This window comes from Oncorhynchus clarkii, chromosome 22 (assembly GCF_045791955.1).
Source record: "Oncorhynchus clarkii lewisi isolate Uvic-CL-2024 chromosome 22, UVic_Ocla_1.0, whole genome shotgun sequence".
NCBI classification, from domain to species: domain Eukaryota; kingdom Metazoa; phylum Chordata; class Actinopteri; order Salmoniformes; family Salmonidae; genus Oncorhynchus; species Oncorhynchus clarkii.
The window spans coordinates 9,203,182-9,220,655 of NC_092168.1; the positions used below are offsets into that span (position 1 = coordinate 9,203,182).

At 44.5% G+C, this 17,474-nt stretch overlaps 1 protein-coding gene across 2 annotated transcripts in view; it reads right to left on the reverse strand.

Moving 5' to 3' along the window:
* Positions 1–17,474, reverse strand: part of LOC139380298 (protein TANC1-like) — a 183,201-nt gene that overhangs the window by 103,055 nt on the left and 62,672 nt on the right. For both annotated transcript variants that reach the window (XM_071122882.1, XM_071122883.1), the window contains exons 3-4: positions 11,437–11,646; positions 443–550 (exon numbers count right to left, since the gene is read on the reverse strand). In XM_071122882.1, coding sequence (XP_070978983.1) covers positions 443–550; positions 11,437–11,646 — 318 coding nt within the window. The remainder of the gene's footprint in view (positions 1–442; positions 551–11,436; positions 11,647–17,474) is intronic.

Consider the following 17,474-nt stretch of genomic DNA (forward strand, 5'->3'; position numbering starts at 1 on the left):
CTGTCGAACGCAAACTCTGTCGAACACACACACTGTCGAACACACACACTGTCGAACATACACTGTTGAACACACACTGTAGAATACACACTCTGCCGAACACACACTTTGTCGAACACACACTCTGTCGAACACACACTTTCTCGAACACACACTCTGTCGAACACACACTTTCTCGAACACACACTCTGTAGAAAACACACTCTGTAGAAAACACACTCTGTCGAACACACACTCTGTCGAACACACACTCTGTCGAACACACACTCTATCGAACACACACTCCAAACAGCTCCGGAGTCAAAACCCTGGTGAATTCCAGAGGATAAGACAGACAGAACCAGTGTCAGTCTTTCTCATTCCATCTCCTCCAGTGCCTATCACAGCCAAACCCCATAGAAAGACACACAGACACACACACAAACATCCAGAATACACTCACCATTGTGGGAGGACTCTGTCTTGCTGTCAGCCACTTTCCTCAGCGCTGAGATGATGGAGTCCCCGGGAACGCGAGGGCTCTCCACATACTTGGGCTTCCTGATTGGACCTTCAGCCAGAGCGCAGCAAGAGAGAGAGAAGGGAGAAAGATAGAGAGAGAGAAGAAAAGAGAAAGAGAGAGAGGAGAGAGAAAGAGAGAGAGAGAGAGAGAGAGAGAGAGAGAGAGAGAGAGAGAGAGAAGAAGAAGAGAGAGGAGGGAGAAAGATAGAGAGAGCGTTGAGAGTTCTCGCAGGATTCACTTTTTCCAGATGGGAATTCGTTGCGGGACGGGCTCGGCAGAGCTCCACTGTCTGACAGCCCGGAGAGAAAGAGAGAGCTGCAGACACCCAGCAGTAACAAACACACCGGCCAGCTCCGGGGAATGCAAACTACTGCAGCAGGAAACCACAGCAATTAGCCTCGTAGAAACTTTGTGACGTGTGTGTGTGTGTGCGTGTGCGTGTGTGTGTGCGTGCGCATGCATGAGAGGGTGTGTGCCTCTGCGGTAAGGTAAAGTGTGCGTTTGTTGGCATGTATGGGATCAGGAGAGAGTGGTTTGCAGAATGAGGTCCAGGCTGCGTCCCATCAGGTGTTGTTTCTGGGACAGGAGCTAAGGATCCTCAGGAGGGTCTCGGTTCTGACCCCCTTGGTGAGGACTACGGAGATTAGTGTACTGTTGTCTCTCTCCTCCGACTGACAGGATTAGAAGCACCTTATCCCACGGCACACTATTCCCTACATAGTGCACTATATTTTACCAGGTCTCTGGTCAAAAGCAGTGCACTATACAAGGAATAGGGTGTAACTTGGGACGCATCACTGTTCCCTGCCTGTCTTTATGATACAACCGCTGTCGCACTGGCCACGCCGGAGGCATCGCTCTGTAGCAACTGTAGTGTATGTGTTTTGTGTGAGTGTGAGTGTGAGTGTGAGTGTGAGTGTGAGTGTGAGTGTGTGTGTGTGTGTGTGTGTGTGTGTGTGTGTGTCTGCACTCACACCCCTGATCCCAGGGCACAGTGCAGGGCCAAGCCATTCAAAAGGAGGCTGCCTGCTATTCAATTCTTCCTGTGACAGCAGCACTATCAAAGGACATCTCTGAACCAGCATGCTTTCACACACACACACACACAGCCTGCCTCTCACAGCCATGAAAAGACAGCATGATGGGCCATGAGAGATGTTTCTACAAAACCTAAATGTGTATTGCACTGGCAACAAATATTATGAGTAAACAGCACATATTGTTTGCCTGAGGGCATCAACCCTGAGCAGAAAGTCTTTCAAATATAAATATAATAAACAAGTGTCACTAAGACATAAAGACAAGGAGGATAAATACTGACCCAGGTGAGCAAGAAACCTGACCAAAAAGCAGTGGGGGAAAAACAACGAATACCAGGAAGTAAACTTTAAATCTATAAGAATGGTATGCATTCCTTCCTTCCAGATTGACCTACTAGAACCCAATCTAGTTCTCCTCTGGTGTTCTAGTGACTGCATGTGTAACCCCAGTCATAACAGAAAGATTAGATGGGGAGAAAGAGATTGCCGTTTCCCATTCCCACATCATATCCACCCCCACCTCTGTGTGCGTGTGTGTGTTTGCGTGTGTGTGTTTGCGTGTGTGTGTCTGGGTGTGTGTTAGCTCTCCCTCCCTCGGACTCAGATGGAACATTGGTCCAGCGTGTGCTGTGCTGCTGTGAAACCATCTCGCTTCCCCCATCTGTGATCTTGTCCTCATATACGGTTCCAGCCAGCAGCCAGCAATGTTAAAGCACAGGAACCAACCACCGCTTCAGCTTGATTCATACTGCCATCTATGGATATAGGACTTGAAATGCATAGAGCGTAGCCAGGGCTACACCGCCAATGCTGTGGCATGTGGTAATCATCAGGAATGTCTATTTGTCCTACGTCAATAGCACTGATAAAACTATATGAGATATGCGGGTGTATGTGAGTAAATTAGAGGTATTATACATATCATAGAAGAAAATCGTCATATTTAGAGTGGAAAACAGTGCATAAAGATGAGCAAAGAGCACCCAAACAGGAACCAATCCAGTGACCGAGCATGGGAGCTGCCTGGAACTAACGTTCTACAATGCCAGGGAGACAGATGTTTCTGGAGCACCACCAACTAGGCTGGATCTCTTTCAACTAAACCACATGTGAGCTGAAGTCTGAACCGGTCTGATTTGTCTGTGGCTGGCCTCCATCAGGAAGGACCTGGCCAAGTCAGCTTCCTCCGACCAGGATTTCTGGAAAACTTGGGAATCTTCTGAACGTTTTTGCAAACCTATCCTCAGCCAAGAAGCTGAAGTTACTTGCATTTTTTTGCAACCCTACCAAGTCAGCTTCTTGGCTGAGTTGGCAAACAGTCTGCATAAGACTCCATTTATCTGTGGACAGTCAGGCTCTACCTATTAGGAGAAGTCACACAGAGCCAATTAGCTAGGGGGAAGAGAGGAGACAGACCACGCTGTTTTAGATAGTAGATTTACTAAGTCGAGGTCAAAATTCACAGGATAATCACCAACCCACCAATGCATTCACTTCCTTCAAGCATTTCATTTCTATGCATATAGTATGCCATGATGATGTGAATAATACAAACCACATGCTTGAAAGTTGAGATATTGTCAAAGGAGTGAATCCACTCAAGCAGAAACCAAAATGTGACTGTACTAAGATCGAATCAAGTGAAAGGGCTCGATAATGTAGATATGGTGAGGTATAGCTAGTTTAGAGACAGAGGACAAAATACAGAGTTTTTTACACCAAAATCTCATCTCCAAGACGTAAGAGTCTTTGATGTTTCCCTGGACGCCTTCATCAATGGCTGCCTGCCCCCTGAGAACGCCTTTAGAGCGTTAATATTCTGCACTGAAGGCCTGCCCAATGAGAAATTGCATTGTTAAATAAGCATGAAAAGGGCTGGAGAGTGAGTGAGTGGGGGCGTTGAGACGTTGTAAAGGACAGACCAAGGAGGAGAAGACATTACGCCAGCTTCCTCTGTCTCTCTTAAGACTGTGTGCATCCCAAAAGGCATCTTTTCCCCTAAACAGTGTACTACTTTGACGGGCCTTGGCTAAAAGTATAAGGGAATAGGGTGCCAAACCACCATGTTCCTCTTCACAGCCTCATCCAACATAAGAGCCTGTCTCTCTACACTTCCCAATCCCCACACAGACAGACCACCCCAGGACCCAAAATCACATCGACTCTCTAAGCCAATCATAACAAATTAAAATGCATGAGCCGAACTCATTGCTCTCAGCAGACCCCTCGCAGAGAGGACAAATAAGTATTATCTCAGTGTGATGTCCTCCAACGGCGACCATGAGCTCATCACAGCAGGGGAAGAAAGCGGAAAGAAACAGAATTGAACACAGAGAGGGTGGGTGGGAGGGAGAGGAAAGGAAAACGCCATAACAACAGTCCTATGGATACAAACCAGGGTCGTATTCATTAGCACAAACCATAGCAAAACATATCAAAACTTTAACAAAAACAGGTGTTTGTTATTGGACAAGTTCAGGTAGTCCTTCTCTGTTTCACTCTGTTTGCTTCTGTTTTGTGCCTAATTAACACAACCCAGGAACAAGGCAGTTTATTTACAAAGGACATCAATGGTGCTTTAATTCAGCAGAACTGTGATGGTTCAGTGGGTTTTAAAGGCCTGTTTACAAGGGACAAAAATGGGTGGCAGGACACACAGATGTCTTGCCATATACAACACAATGCTATCCATGATTCGATCCTGTGTAAACAACACACTATCAAACAACGGCCTACTATCTAGTGTGTGTCTTCCTGGTTGATGAACAAAATAAGTCTGGAATCCAATCTGGACAAGAGATAGTAGACACACTATTGGTCCAGAAACTTGTGCACCTGAGAGACCAGGGCCCTGTTCGAATACTTCCATCCTGCAGCTTTCCTTCCTTGAAGTAATCACAGCTCTGAACGGGTTGGATTGGTGAACATAATACGGTAGTCGCCTTGTTTTCACCTATACAATCACGTAGAAATCTATGCTTACCTCAAGGAAACAAGGAAGGAAGGGTGCATTTCTGAAGTATTCAAACAGGGTCCAGCTTCCTGGCTAGGAGTTTACCCAAAAAAGGGTGAAGAAAACAGGGCAGAGGGGGGCTAGACAGTCATATAGGGGTGAGGGGGCATACAGAGGAGCCAAGCAGAGTGGTCTGGTCTCAGGAGAGAGAGAGGCAGCCAAGCGTGATCTCACTCTGCACACTGGCTTTCTGTGGTGAAGCTTAGAGGGCCATGCCCACTGAGCTGTGCCACGCACACACATAAACACGCATGCACGCGTACACACACGGCCGCCTGTCACTCGACCTTAGACAAGTGAAAGCCGTCCAAGGTATGCACATGAGCTATTACGCTACATAAACGTAGTTCAGAAAAGCACTCAAATGTTAAAATATTGTCCGTTCGGTTGATGTCAATCCCTAATGAGGAACGGGGTGATTATCTACGCTTTCAAAAACATCTTTAATGAGCATTTCCACATTCTTCAAGATGGACTCTGACTTGTTAACGTTTCAACTCTTCATGAAACACAACACGGCTCTTTGTGGCAACAAGAAAAGGAGGCCGGACAATACCCTTCTTTCTGCTGTCGGGACGTCATTCTACAGCTCAGTAGTGAAACAGAATGTATTCAGACTGAGATAAAAGACGGTTGGAAATAAAGATTTGCAACATAATGGATCCAGTTACAAGTGTAAGACATTGAGCATTGGTCAATTATTTTATTACACAAAACAAATGGGGAGAGCAAGACACAGATCCCATAGTGATAAGCTATTAAGGCCTCCTCTTTGCCCTTCTATTATAATACACCCATTAGGCACCCTAGAAGAGAATTACTTCATTATATTCATGTTTGACATGCCTGTGTCATGATAATGACATGAGCATACATAGGCTACTTACTATTTTACTCATAACCGTTATCATTCTGGATAATGCAATGCATTTCTGAAACTAACCAGTATGGGGGAATTACAAATAGGTATAATGCTTTCTACATGTTTAATAGTCATGTCTATTCTCACCCTCTCTGTTGAGCTACATTAATTATGCATGGGTAACTGCCGGGAATGCATGGTCTTGAATTTCTGAGAAGAAAAAAGGCCAAAGTCAAACATCTTGACATTAGGTGCTTCATAAAAAACCTCCCTCTTCTACCGTATAATGTAGGCTTTATTGAAATAGTCGACAATTCAGACAGCAGTGGCCATTTTCTTGTTATCCATGAACTATCTGAAACAATGGGTTTTGAAGAAAGAACCCTTCCTCAGGCACCATAGTATTATTATTCAGTATATTCATAGACATTTGATCTCTATTGGTCCTCGTCAAAAGGGAATAGTGTGTGATTCGGGACGCATCATATAGCCTTTCTACCACAGCCCCCAGAAACACATCGATATACCCCCGAGGCAGGCAAGTAACTCCTGAGCTAATACTGTAGAGGTGACTTCAGGAGATGTCTGAACATACTGTATGTCATTGGCTTTGAAATGAAATTGCATCCCCTTGACAGAGACCAAAAAAGATGTGTAAGACCCGATGGAAAGCTAAAGTAATGACAAATGTTACCAGAAGGAACATTTATGCTTTTAAGTATAATTCATCATTTAAAATGTTCAATTTTTAAAATAGGAAACCGAACAGTGATTTGGATGAGAGACAAAAAAAAAACAATTTGGCAGGCAGGGAGGGGGAGAGCGGAGGGAAAATGAATATTGAGAAAACATTTCGAAGAGACTTGAGCATGGAAAAGAAAGTCGGCCTTTATCAATATCAGTCATAATTATGAAAATCTTGTGACAGATCCAGGGGGTTATATCCGTTCAAGAGTTAACCAAACTGAAACCTAAGTATTAAATTACCTGTATATATTAGCCTATATTATATTCATGTATTTGGTATTATTATCAAATGTAGTGGAAAACACATAGCCATGCTAAGCCATTACTGCTAAGCCATTACTGCTAAGCCATTACTGCCAAGCCATTCCGTAGTTTTTTTTTATAAACCTTTCGGGATGGTAAAACGCTTTCAGTGTAAACTTAAAACCAGATAAAAAGTATGTAGAAAAGATCATGGAACTATATATTTAAAAAACGGACAATTATCAAAATCAAAGGTAGACAGTCATGGAGAATCAAAAATTCCTGACTAAACATTCAGGAGAATTTTTGTCACGGAATGGGGCCCCCACTTGATTTTGTTATAATGTTCGAGTCACTCAGACAGCATAAAACCCATGGCAAAATGTGTAGTATTCCAGGAAATTGGCTTTTAAAAAGTTGAGTTTTTTCTCTACCCCAATGCAAAAATGTTGTCTCTCTGCAGCCAAGAGGAGGGCCTCTAAAATGTTTGGTGGCGCCATTGGCTATGCCCACTGCCACACCTACCAACTAAGCCCCATTTTGATCCATAAAACACCCTGCTGTTGTACTTAAACACCACCCGTCAGCCCTTATGACAGACACAGTGCTCTATCAATTCTTTGTTGACATGAATCCAATCTTCTCTGCGTTACCTATTGTACCAATATCCTGTCTAGTGACTCTGCACCTCCTTCATGTGACACTGCCAATATTTACTATTCATTCAATCCTTTTGTTCTCTTCAAATCAATAGTCCCTCAAGCAGTACTAATGTACAGGCCTACCAATCCATGTGTTTCCTATTCTGATATCCCTTTCCAATTGCTTTCCTGTAGGAAAGTGGTCAATACACTTTCCTACATTTAGGTACTAAATCAAGATTGTGAACATGTACCTTTTGAAAGGATACACAACATTAAGGACATTGTGTTGTGCCAGGGGAATGGCAACCGTGTCCCTGTGCTTGTTCTCTTTTTGTCGTTCAAACTCTATTTCTCTCTACTCAATTAGTCTGATGTGGTATTTGTGAGGAGGCTAGCCTGACTCAAACATTTAAGTGGCAGCCCCTCACTCACGGATACCGTTGGGTGAACTTTGAGTGAACTATGGACGGCTTCTCTTTGCATCTCTCACTACCCGCTCCGAAGCGTAGATCTGTATCACTCCACTATGGGTCTCCATACAGACACTGTGTGATATCCTAGCACTGGACTTAAGGAGACTGTAGAGTGTATCATGGCAGCAGGGTCTTCTCACATCCATCAATAGCAGTGGCCAGTCAGGGTTACTTACATGCCTGGACGGGCAAAGAAAGAAGACTTAGATGAACCTCTCAGACCCGATGATGATATAGATATCAAACTGAGAGACCCCAGTGCCAAGAGTCCTGCATCGTGCTCTCCTTCCCATCTGCCTGACTCATTGAGATAAATAAAATAAGTATTTGAACCATAGAGAAGTGGGGCCAAAGCTCCCCATCAAAGCGTACAAGTTTAAATGATTTCCACGTGTAATGGCCTTCGAGGGACCTTCTCTGCCCAAGCCTCATTTCATATAAATACAGATAAAAATTATAAGCGGCCTGAGACGGCGATAAATATGATATGAAGTTATGAACTGCCGTTTTATGTTTCCCTAAAGCGCATCATGATGGCTAAGTATAGGCCTAATTGTTGCTCACGTGACTCAGCATGTCCATTCACTTAGCCTCTCTGGTGGGGGGAGTGGAGTGTAAACTCCACTCTATCTCCTTAGTTGAAATTCAATGACACTAGTAAAGCCTGTCATTGGGATGGAAGCAGTGCTGTTATTGGTCATTGGGATGGAAGCAGAGCTGTTATTGGTCATTGGGATGTAAGCAGAGCTGTTATTGGTCATTGGGATGGAAGCAAAGCTTTTATTGGTCATTGGGATGGAAGCAGACCTGTTATTGGTCATTGGGATGGAAGCAGAGCTGTTATTGGGATATCTGGGGGGGGGGGGGGGGGGCTGGACGACTGATGAGCATTTAGATGTGTGTATGTACGGCTGAGAGGAGATGGGATGTTTGAATTTTGCTCATGCACATCCAGTCCCCAGAGAGTCATCAAGGAGATGGAGACTGCCGGTTCAGAGCTCAGAGTGTTACTGGCTGGTCTGTGGTGGAAGATGAGAGGCAGCAGAAAAAACGTTGAAGGAACACTGATGGCACACACAGTGACCCGTCATGACCAGAGGAGGTCACTGTGGACCTGCCCAGGATTTCATCATGTCCCACAGGCAGTTAGAGCAGAACCAGCCTCCTTCGGACCTGTAAACTTCAGACTGTAAACTGGAGGTCCTGTGCAACACATGTCTGCGCTGCTTTCGTTGTAAGCTCTCTGCTTAGCTGATCAAAGCAGCAGCAGCACCAGGACCATGTGGCTCAGGCATTCGTCACACTCTTAATTGTCATGCAGTGCTTTCTGTGATGTTTATGTGAAGTCTTCATGAAAGGACGGCCATTAAAATCAAGCCTTCCGCCACAACGCTATAGATTCTCCAATCGGTCAGGAAGTGAAGCAAGTCACAACGTCGTCGGGAACAGAGCAACCACTTCCCATAAATGTCATAGTGGATGGATGAGGAGGAGTATGGGGGTAGGATGAGCAGCAGGGTGGGTAGAGAGAGACGGGTTGACTAGCGTGGGGGGGAGACAGGACAGGATGTGGCTGGCAGAGAGCCAGCCCCCCCCAGCATTCCTTCCTGCGCTGAGTTGCCGGGTGCTCAGTCATGGTAACTCTAGGCATGTTTCTGAGCTGCCCGGATGAATCAGCACAACCAGCTTTCACTTACGTGCGTCTCTCTCTCTCTCATTCCCCCTCTCTGACATGACGTCTATATAAGAGGATAAGTCCCTGGGTCATGGCATTTCCCTTTGGAAATACATCGCTAAACTACAGCAGAGTAAACACACACACTCTCCCACGGTAGGCTTTCGCTATGGGTTGGCGCTGAAGGTATTTGACCAAAAGAACACATTCAAGATGGCAACCATGTTTTTAGTGAGAGCTGGGATGTTTCCTACGGTAGGGGTGTGTTTATTAACCGTAGGTGCAAACTCTCCCCCTGCAGTTTGACACTTACCTGTGAACAAGAGAGTGGAGCACCGAGCCTCAACCATCCCCCTTTCCCTTCTTCTCTGACCCCATCTTAACTAGTTCTCTCCTCTGCTATACCCCTTTAGTCCTTCATTACCTTCAGAGTGCCACCAAAGCAGTGTGTGACTGTAATGAACACGGGCCTCGCTCTTCACTCTCTGGTCACCTTCACAAACCCTGTCCTCCCTCTCCCTCTCTTTCCCTCTCTCTCTTTCCGTGTCAATGTGCTTTTCATCAGAGCTGCCTTTAATGGGTTTAATACAATCATGGCAAATACCAATACTGCCTGGAGGATAGAGAATAAAAGGTGTTTTTAAGTTTAGTAGGAGGTGAGTCATTGGGGACTGTGCACTGCTCAGGCAAACTGCTCAGGCAAACTTACAACACATTCAGATGTGGCGTTCACATTCCTTGACCTGACTACGGTTTTGCTTGGCTTTAACAAATACAGCTACCGATTCTTGTTTTAGCACAATAAACTTCAGAGTAAGCATATTTGCAGACGAAGGCTCCTTTTGAAAACAAAGTTAATTTGCATAACATATGCTGCTTGCTTTATAATACTCACTAGTCCAACATTCGAATCGGAGAGTACTGTGTGGAGAGATTTGGTGAAAAAGAGCATAGCAAATGAGGTTGAGAGGGTGAAAAGCTGAGGCAACCACAATCTCTCAAATGAAAACAGTCTGGATCAGAGAGTACTATTCCCAAGCTAATCTGTAGCTGAAATTAGAACAGGATACAACTCCCCCATTAGAAACCTAATTCGAAACAGGCAAAAATATACAAAAATACAGTTCCAATTTCCAATACAGTTGGGAGCGAGTGAAATGTACCTCATCCGCAGAGATTTCCACATTTTCAATCTCCAAAATAAAGGTATGTTACTGATGATAAATCTAAGCATTTGCTTGAGGTGTAGAAAATAATTCAGCAACGACCTTAAGCAGACAGAGCCTTGATCTGAAACCACACCAGTGGCCTAGTTGTATCGAGAAGCCAACAGCATACTAGCCAGCACATCTTATACTAAAGGCTACATCAAAGCACAGAGCACTCAAAACAAAGAGTAGACACCACACAGATGAGTCCCAGATGTGAGGCCAGAGTGACCACTTAAAGGATTTCTATCCTCTTTGCTAAATCTTCACAAAACAAAGACTCCAGATACAACGGCCCGGGCTGCTTTGAAGACGGCTGCACACGCCCGCAGCTGTTGAAGCCATGTTCTCAACATGGAGAGGGAAGGGGGCAGAGGAAGAGGACCGACAATGTGACCCTGTGTATACACACGCCCCCGTTAACACCCAATCGGGTGCTGACAAGCTCCGTCGTTGTGAAGACCACCATCCTGACAGAAGCTGATCAAATAAAGAGGGAGAGATGGAGGGCTGAAGAGGAGGGATACCGGGAAACAAACAAACCCTTTACCCTCCTCCACCCTGTGTCACTCAAACACACAGGACCCACGTGGAGATGGAATACAGTGCAAACGCTGAGTGGTCTTGTTTTTTCCTCTCTTTTCGACAAGCTGTTTTTCAAGGATAACAACCGCAAGGCAGCGTGACATGTTTAGTGGGAAAAGCTGGAAGCTACCGAAATTGTGGTTGAAAGCGAAAAGGATTGTGGATCCTCAGGCGCTGTGTCAGATGTTCAGCAGTGACACAAGAACAGCTAAAGCAAGACAGGAAACCTCACTTTCAGAGGACGTCCACCGAGACTGAACCAGTCCCAGCCTGGGATGAACACGGCAGAGACACGGCGGGGAAACAGTACATGCTCATAGCACTTCACGCCTGGACTGATAAATGTCAGTGTAGGGGTGTATGTATTGCAGTAATAGTAGTGCTGTAAGCCTAAAAGTGAAAGAGGTGAGGTGAGGTGCAGTTGGAGGCAGTGGTAGTGCTTACCAGGGGATCTCTTGCTGGAGCGCAAGGGCATCAAGTAGGACTGACGAGGCAGCAGGGGAGATGAGGGCAGGGACATGGACACGCCCTTGGCCAGGCTCAGTCTGAACACATCCTCTGGGACATAGGGCTGGTGGAGGCTGCCAGGCTCATGGATTTGGTGTGCACCTCTGCCTGGCGGGCACCTTCGCTGGGCACTGTGGAGATCACCCGCTGAGGAGAGAGGATGGAGGACACTGTTAAGGACATCCTTCGGCAAACTGGATTATAGAAGTGAAGCTTTTACACATCAAATACATCAAACCTTTCAAAATCTCCATGGGGCCAAAAACCGATTTGAGATCAGATATTGCCAGACTTGTGGACTCTGAATGTCTAATGTACTTGAAGGCATTCAGACAGCAGAACGAACCTATCCTCCCAGGGAGGCTTTCCCCTAATGCTGTGTTCCGCACAGTCAGATGCAGTTGGTGGAGAGCTGCTCCTGGACACACTATGAAATCAAACAGACAGTTTCAGATGTCTTTAGGATACCAAGATAAGTCCAGATCCAGAGAGTGATGATGATCATTGGTACTCCAGGACAGAATCAGATACACACATCCTGAGTGAATGGAGCCACATGCCGTGTGGTTTAACCTGAGGTCATGGGCCCACGCTGTTTCATCTAACACCACGTGGCTCAGGATGTGGCACAACACCCTGTTTGCAGCATAAATAAGAGTGGCGTCATTGACCACAGAGCCGAGATGACCTGCGTGACTCATTGACCAATCCCCCGCTGCTGAAGAGGGTGATCCAAAAACCTTTGGACAAACCCACTTGAGCAAATATTAGCCATTACTGTTTTGGCTCAGTAAATTCATTGAACAGCTCATGTGTAAGGAATGAATAATGATCCAGAACTAATGTCTTCAATTCAGTGGTTCAGGGTGGAGCAGCTTGACAAGCAAAATGCTAAAACATGCCGTTATTGATGCAATAGGTTACTCCAAAACAGAGTACACTATCTACACTGTGCACAGAGCTGAACTCTGTGGGATCCAGCTAACAGTGGATAACCTAACTTGTGGGTAAGTGCCCTTTCAGGTCTCCTCTGAGTGCATTAAGTCTGATAAGCCATTCTAGAAACTCACTACCCTGTAGGCTAATCCCTGAAAACATGGGACGCAGTGATAGCTTCAGTGAGTACTGTATGGAGCCCTCATGTTCCCATGTTGCTCCCAAATCTTTGTGAGAAAAGAAGGGCCACTTCCCATTTATCACGGACTCCTCAGCTCAAGAAGCATTCCTTCTTGAAAAGAAAACACAATAACCTGTTCTGCAAGTTTATGGCCTCAGCTATAGCTTGGAGTCTTTCCCATCATGTATAGTCTACGGGCTTCCTGTGTTAGACACAGTGAGCACTTAGGCCAAAGCTGTTTCTTCCAAACAGGTCCCTGGAGTGCTTGCTGGGGATGACCTGGCTCAAGACCTGCTAAAGATTCCGATTTAGTAGCCCAGAGTTCTAGATGGAAAACGCAGACTCTTTACCAAGAGCCAACATCGAATGGAAAGACCATTCTCAAAAGTAATCTCTTCTGTTGAATCGAAATGTTGCCCTCTCAGGCTCTCATCTAACCAACCACACATTAAAATGTCTGAATGATGAACCTCTAATAGTACTGCTGCTCATGCGTCAAGAGACAGGGCAGGCTGGATCATAATCACAGATGTGGGGAGCCACAGTCTTGCCCATTAGGCTTGGCTCTGCATGGCTCTGTTCTAAGGACCATGCCAGCCTCTTGTTTGGGACCCTTTTCCCAGATGATCCATGGTTTGTGTCCCAATGGCACCCTATTCCCTACACAGTACACTCCTTTTACCAGAACCCAATAGACCCTGGTCAAAAGTAGTGCAATGTATAGGGAATAGGTTGCCATTTGGGACGAAGCCCATGACGCCAGTCTGGACCGTGAGGCTGAACCAATGGGAGAGAAGCAAGACGCTAGTGGTCTGCTGCTTTTAGCCAGCCAGCCAGCGCTCGGTTCCTAAGGGGAAATAAGTGTTGGCTGCTGGGAATAATATGCAACAGAGCGCTGTGTTCTCTCTGGGGCCTTGCCACAAAGGACACAAAGCTGTCTTGTGTTTAAAGGGCTCTTAAACAAGTAAGAATGCCAGTAACAGGAACTGGCCCCGGTGCAATGACACCTCCGCAATCTTCCAGGCGCTTGTGAAGTGTTTGACCACGCAGCTGAGCTGAGCCCTGTGGTCACCATGACCTGGTCGTGACCTTCTGACCAGAGATCACAATCCATATTCAATAGATTCAACCCACAAAAACAGATCTGTTAGTGGGCTATTATTGAATGGCTAACAAACATGACACATTTGTGTGACTCACTGACCATCCTGGCTGGAAGAACCTCACGCACTTGTACTGAATAAATGATCAGCTAGGTTAATTTCTAGACTTGTATTTTATTAGGCTCTGAAGCTGATCAAATGCTAAAGCCGGCAGATCGTATATCAGTAGAGCTACTGGGCTTGTTCAGGGACTCATCTCGACCAATTACACCACCCAGAGACAAGGGAAACTCCACACTATGCTTTGGTACGGAAGATCCTGATTCTTTCTGCATCCATTTTCAGGATTTGCCCTCACCACCTAATCTAGCCTATAGGCTATGTTCACCACTACTAGACTAGACTATTACTGAAACAATGTCTGTTACTTTACAAAGGGAAAAAAACGCTTCAATGAAGACAATGTGAGTTGGGAATAGACAAAAAAGGTTTTCGTTAAGGCCATTGAATTATGAAGATGAGCGCAAGCACAGGCCAGGCGATCAGAGGTCAAGCAGTTTGAGCGGGACCTCCTCCGTCGCTAAGCTAGTTGTTTGCAGTAGCAAATGAACACACAGCTTCACCATGGTGTCAGGGTGTTATACGACAGGGTTGGGGGGGGGGGGTACAGATAGAGAGAGAACCCCTCCATTCATGACGAATCCAAAACGGCTCAGAGTTACAAGGGCAATTAACACAGACACTACTACCGTATTACAATACCACTTTCGAGAAGTAGCCATCAAAGAGGAGGGTTGTACTTCACTAGGGGGCTCTGGGAGGGAGGGAGGGAGGGAGGGAGGGAGGGAGGGAGGGAGGGAGGGAGGGAGGGAGGGAGGGAGGGAGGGAGGGAGGGAGGGAGGGAGGGAGGGGACTTTTATCACAGTGCTCAAGTTATACAGGGTGCAAATGGTGACTTCAGTTTGTCCTGTTTGCCAGTAAATGATGTAGGCCTAAATTCCTACACAATTCTCAGTCTCACATTTCAAGAGCTAGACCTGTTTACAATGACAATATCCTCATTGTCACCGTATCTTTTTCGCTCGTAAAACTAAATACCAGTCCTTGACTGAATGTCAGATCATAAAACCCCCTTTTCGAGCGAGCTCATTTGTGTAACGCTGCTAGACAGTGGGCGCTACTTTTCAGCCATATTGCATGCTAAAGACATTATGACAAAGTTGTAATTAGGGCTGATGCTTTTGAAAACAAGAGGCGCCACAAAAAAAGCTGGCATTAAAACAGTTGCTGGCTGGACAGGCTGTTGGCTGTGTGTTCTGGTCGCTACACTGCCATCTGAACCAGAGCTAAAAACCCAGAGGGAAACAGTAACGTAAACTCACCATGGGCTATTTCAGTTGCTTTTCCTCAAGTCCTGGCCCAGGCAAGGCCTGCAATTTCAGCCCATGCTGTGGTCCAAGGAAATCAACCCATTCTAATTATAAAGCCCTGCACCAAGACGATGTAAAAATGATTACAGTCCTTTTCATTCTTGTTTCTCCCTAATCAAAGAGGACCAAGGCCAATGAGGACCTGCCCTACCCATAAAAATATAATAATGATAATAATTCAAGTAATTGATTAAAGATTTAAGTGGAAATCAATTACTCAACTGGAAGGGTTTTAGGCAAATTCATAACTGCCTGTAGACATAGACTAGAACAGGGTGATGGGTGAGGTGAAAATGTGGCAACTTGCATTATGCATTTAAAAGGGTGATAAAAGAGGAGTTAAAAAATGGTGCCTTCAGAAAGTAGTCACACCCCTTGACTTTCTCCACACTTTGTTGTGTTTTACACACAGAATTAAAAAAATGTATTACATGTATATATTGTGTCACTGGCCGACACACAATACCTCATAATGTCAAAGTGGAATTGCGTTTTCTAAAATGTTTACAAATGAATTAAAAATAAAAAGCTGAAATGTCTTGAGTCAATAAGTATTCAACCCCTTTATTATGGCAAGCCTAAATAAGACGGACTCACTCTGTGTGCAATAATAGTGTTTAACATGATTTTTGAATGACTGCCTTATCTCTACCTCACACATACAATTATCTGTAATGTCCCTCAATCGAGCAGTACATTTCAAACTCAGGTTCAACAACAAAGACCAGGAAGAATTTCCAATGCCTCGCAAAGAAGGGGACCTATTGGGAAATGGGTAAAATATAAATTAGGCAGACATTGAATATCCCTTTGAGCATGGTGAAGTTATTAATTACACTTTGGATGGTGTATCAATAAACCCAGTCACTACAAAGATACAGGCGTTCTTCTTAGCTCAGTTACCGGAGAGAAAGGAAACCACTCAGGGATTTCACCATGAGGACAATGGTGACTTTAAAACAGTTACAGAGTTTAATGGCTGTGATAGAAACTGAGGATGGATCAACAACATAGTAGTTACTCCACAATACTAACATAACTGACAGAATGAAAAGAAGGAAGCTTGTACAGAATAAAAAATGCAAAAACATGCATCCTGTTTGCAACAAGGAACCAAAATAATATTGCAGAAAATGTGGCAAAGCAATTAACTTTGTCCTAAATACAAAGTGTTATGTTTGGGGCAAATCCAATCCAACACCTTACTGAGTACCACTCTCCATATTTTCAAGCATAGTGGTGACAGCATAATGTTATGGGTATGCTTGTAATTGTTAAGGACTGGGGAGTTTTGCAAGATAAAAAATAAACTGAATGGAGCTAAGTACAGGCAAAATTCCAGAGGAAAGCCTGGTTCAGCCTGCTTCCCACTAGACACTGGGGGATGAATTCACCTTTCAGCAGGACAATAACCTAAAACACAAGGCCAAATCTACACTGGAGATGCTTACCAAGAAGACAGTGAATATAGCTGAGTGCCTGAGTAACAGTTTTGACGTAAATCTGCTAGAAAATCTATGGCAAGACCTGAAAATCATTGTCAAGCAATGATCAACAACCAATTAAACAGAGCTTGAAGGATTTTTTAAAGAATAATGGGCAAATTTGCACAATCCAGGTGTGGAAAGCTCTTAGAGACTTATCCAGAAAGACTCACAGCTGTAATTGCTGCCAAAGGTCCTTCAACAAAGTATTGACTCAGGGGTGAGAATACCTATTTAAATGAGATATTTCTCTATTTAATTTACAAATAAATGTGATATAAATTCTAAAAACACATTTTCATTTTGTCGTTATGGGGTACTGTGTGAAGATGTTTGAGATTTAAAAAATATATTTAATCCATTTTGAATTCAGGCTGCAACACAACACAATGTGAAATACAGTGCATTCTGAAAGTATTCAGACTCCTTAACTTTTTCCACATTGTGTTACATTACAGCCTTATTCTAAAATTGATTGAATCAATTATTTTTCCAAATCAATCTACACACAATACCACATAATGACAAAGCGAAAACAGTTAAAAAAAAAAAAAACTGAAATACCTTATTTAAATGAGTGTGCAGACCCTTCGCAATGAGACTCGAAATTGATCATCCTTGAGATGTTTCTACAACTTGATTGGAGTCCACCTGTGGTAAATTCAATTGATTGGATATGATTTGAAAAGGCACACACATGTCTATATAAGGTCCCTCAGTTGACAGTAATCCATTTTAGAATAAGGCTCAAATCTGGGAAAAGTCAAAGGGGTCTGAATACTTTCCGAATGCACTGTAAGTCAATGGGTTTGAATACTTTCTGAAGGCACTGTATATACGT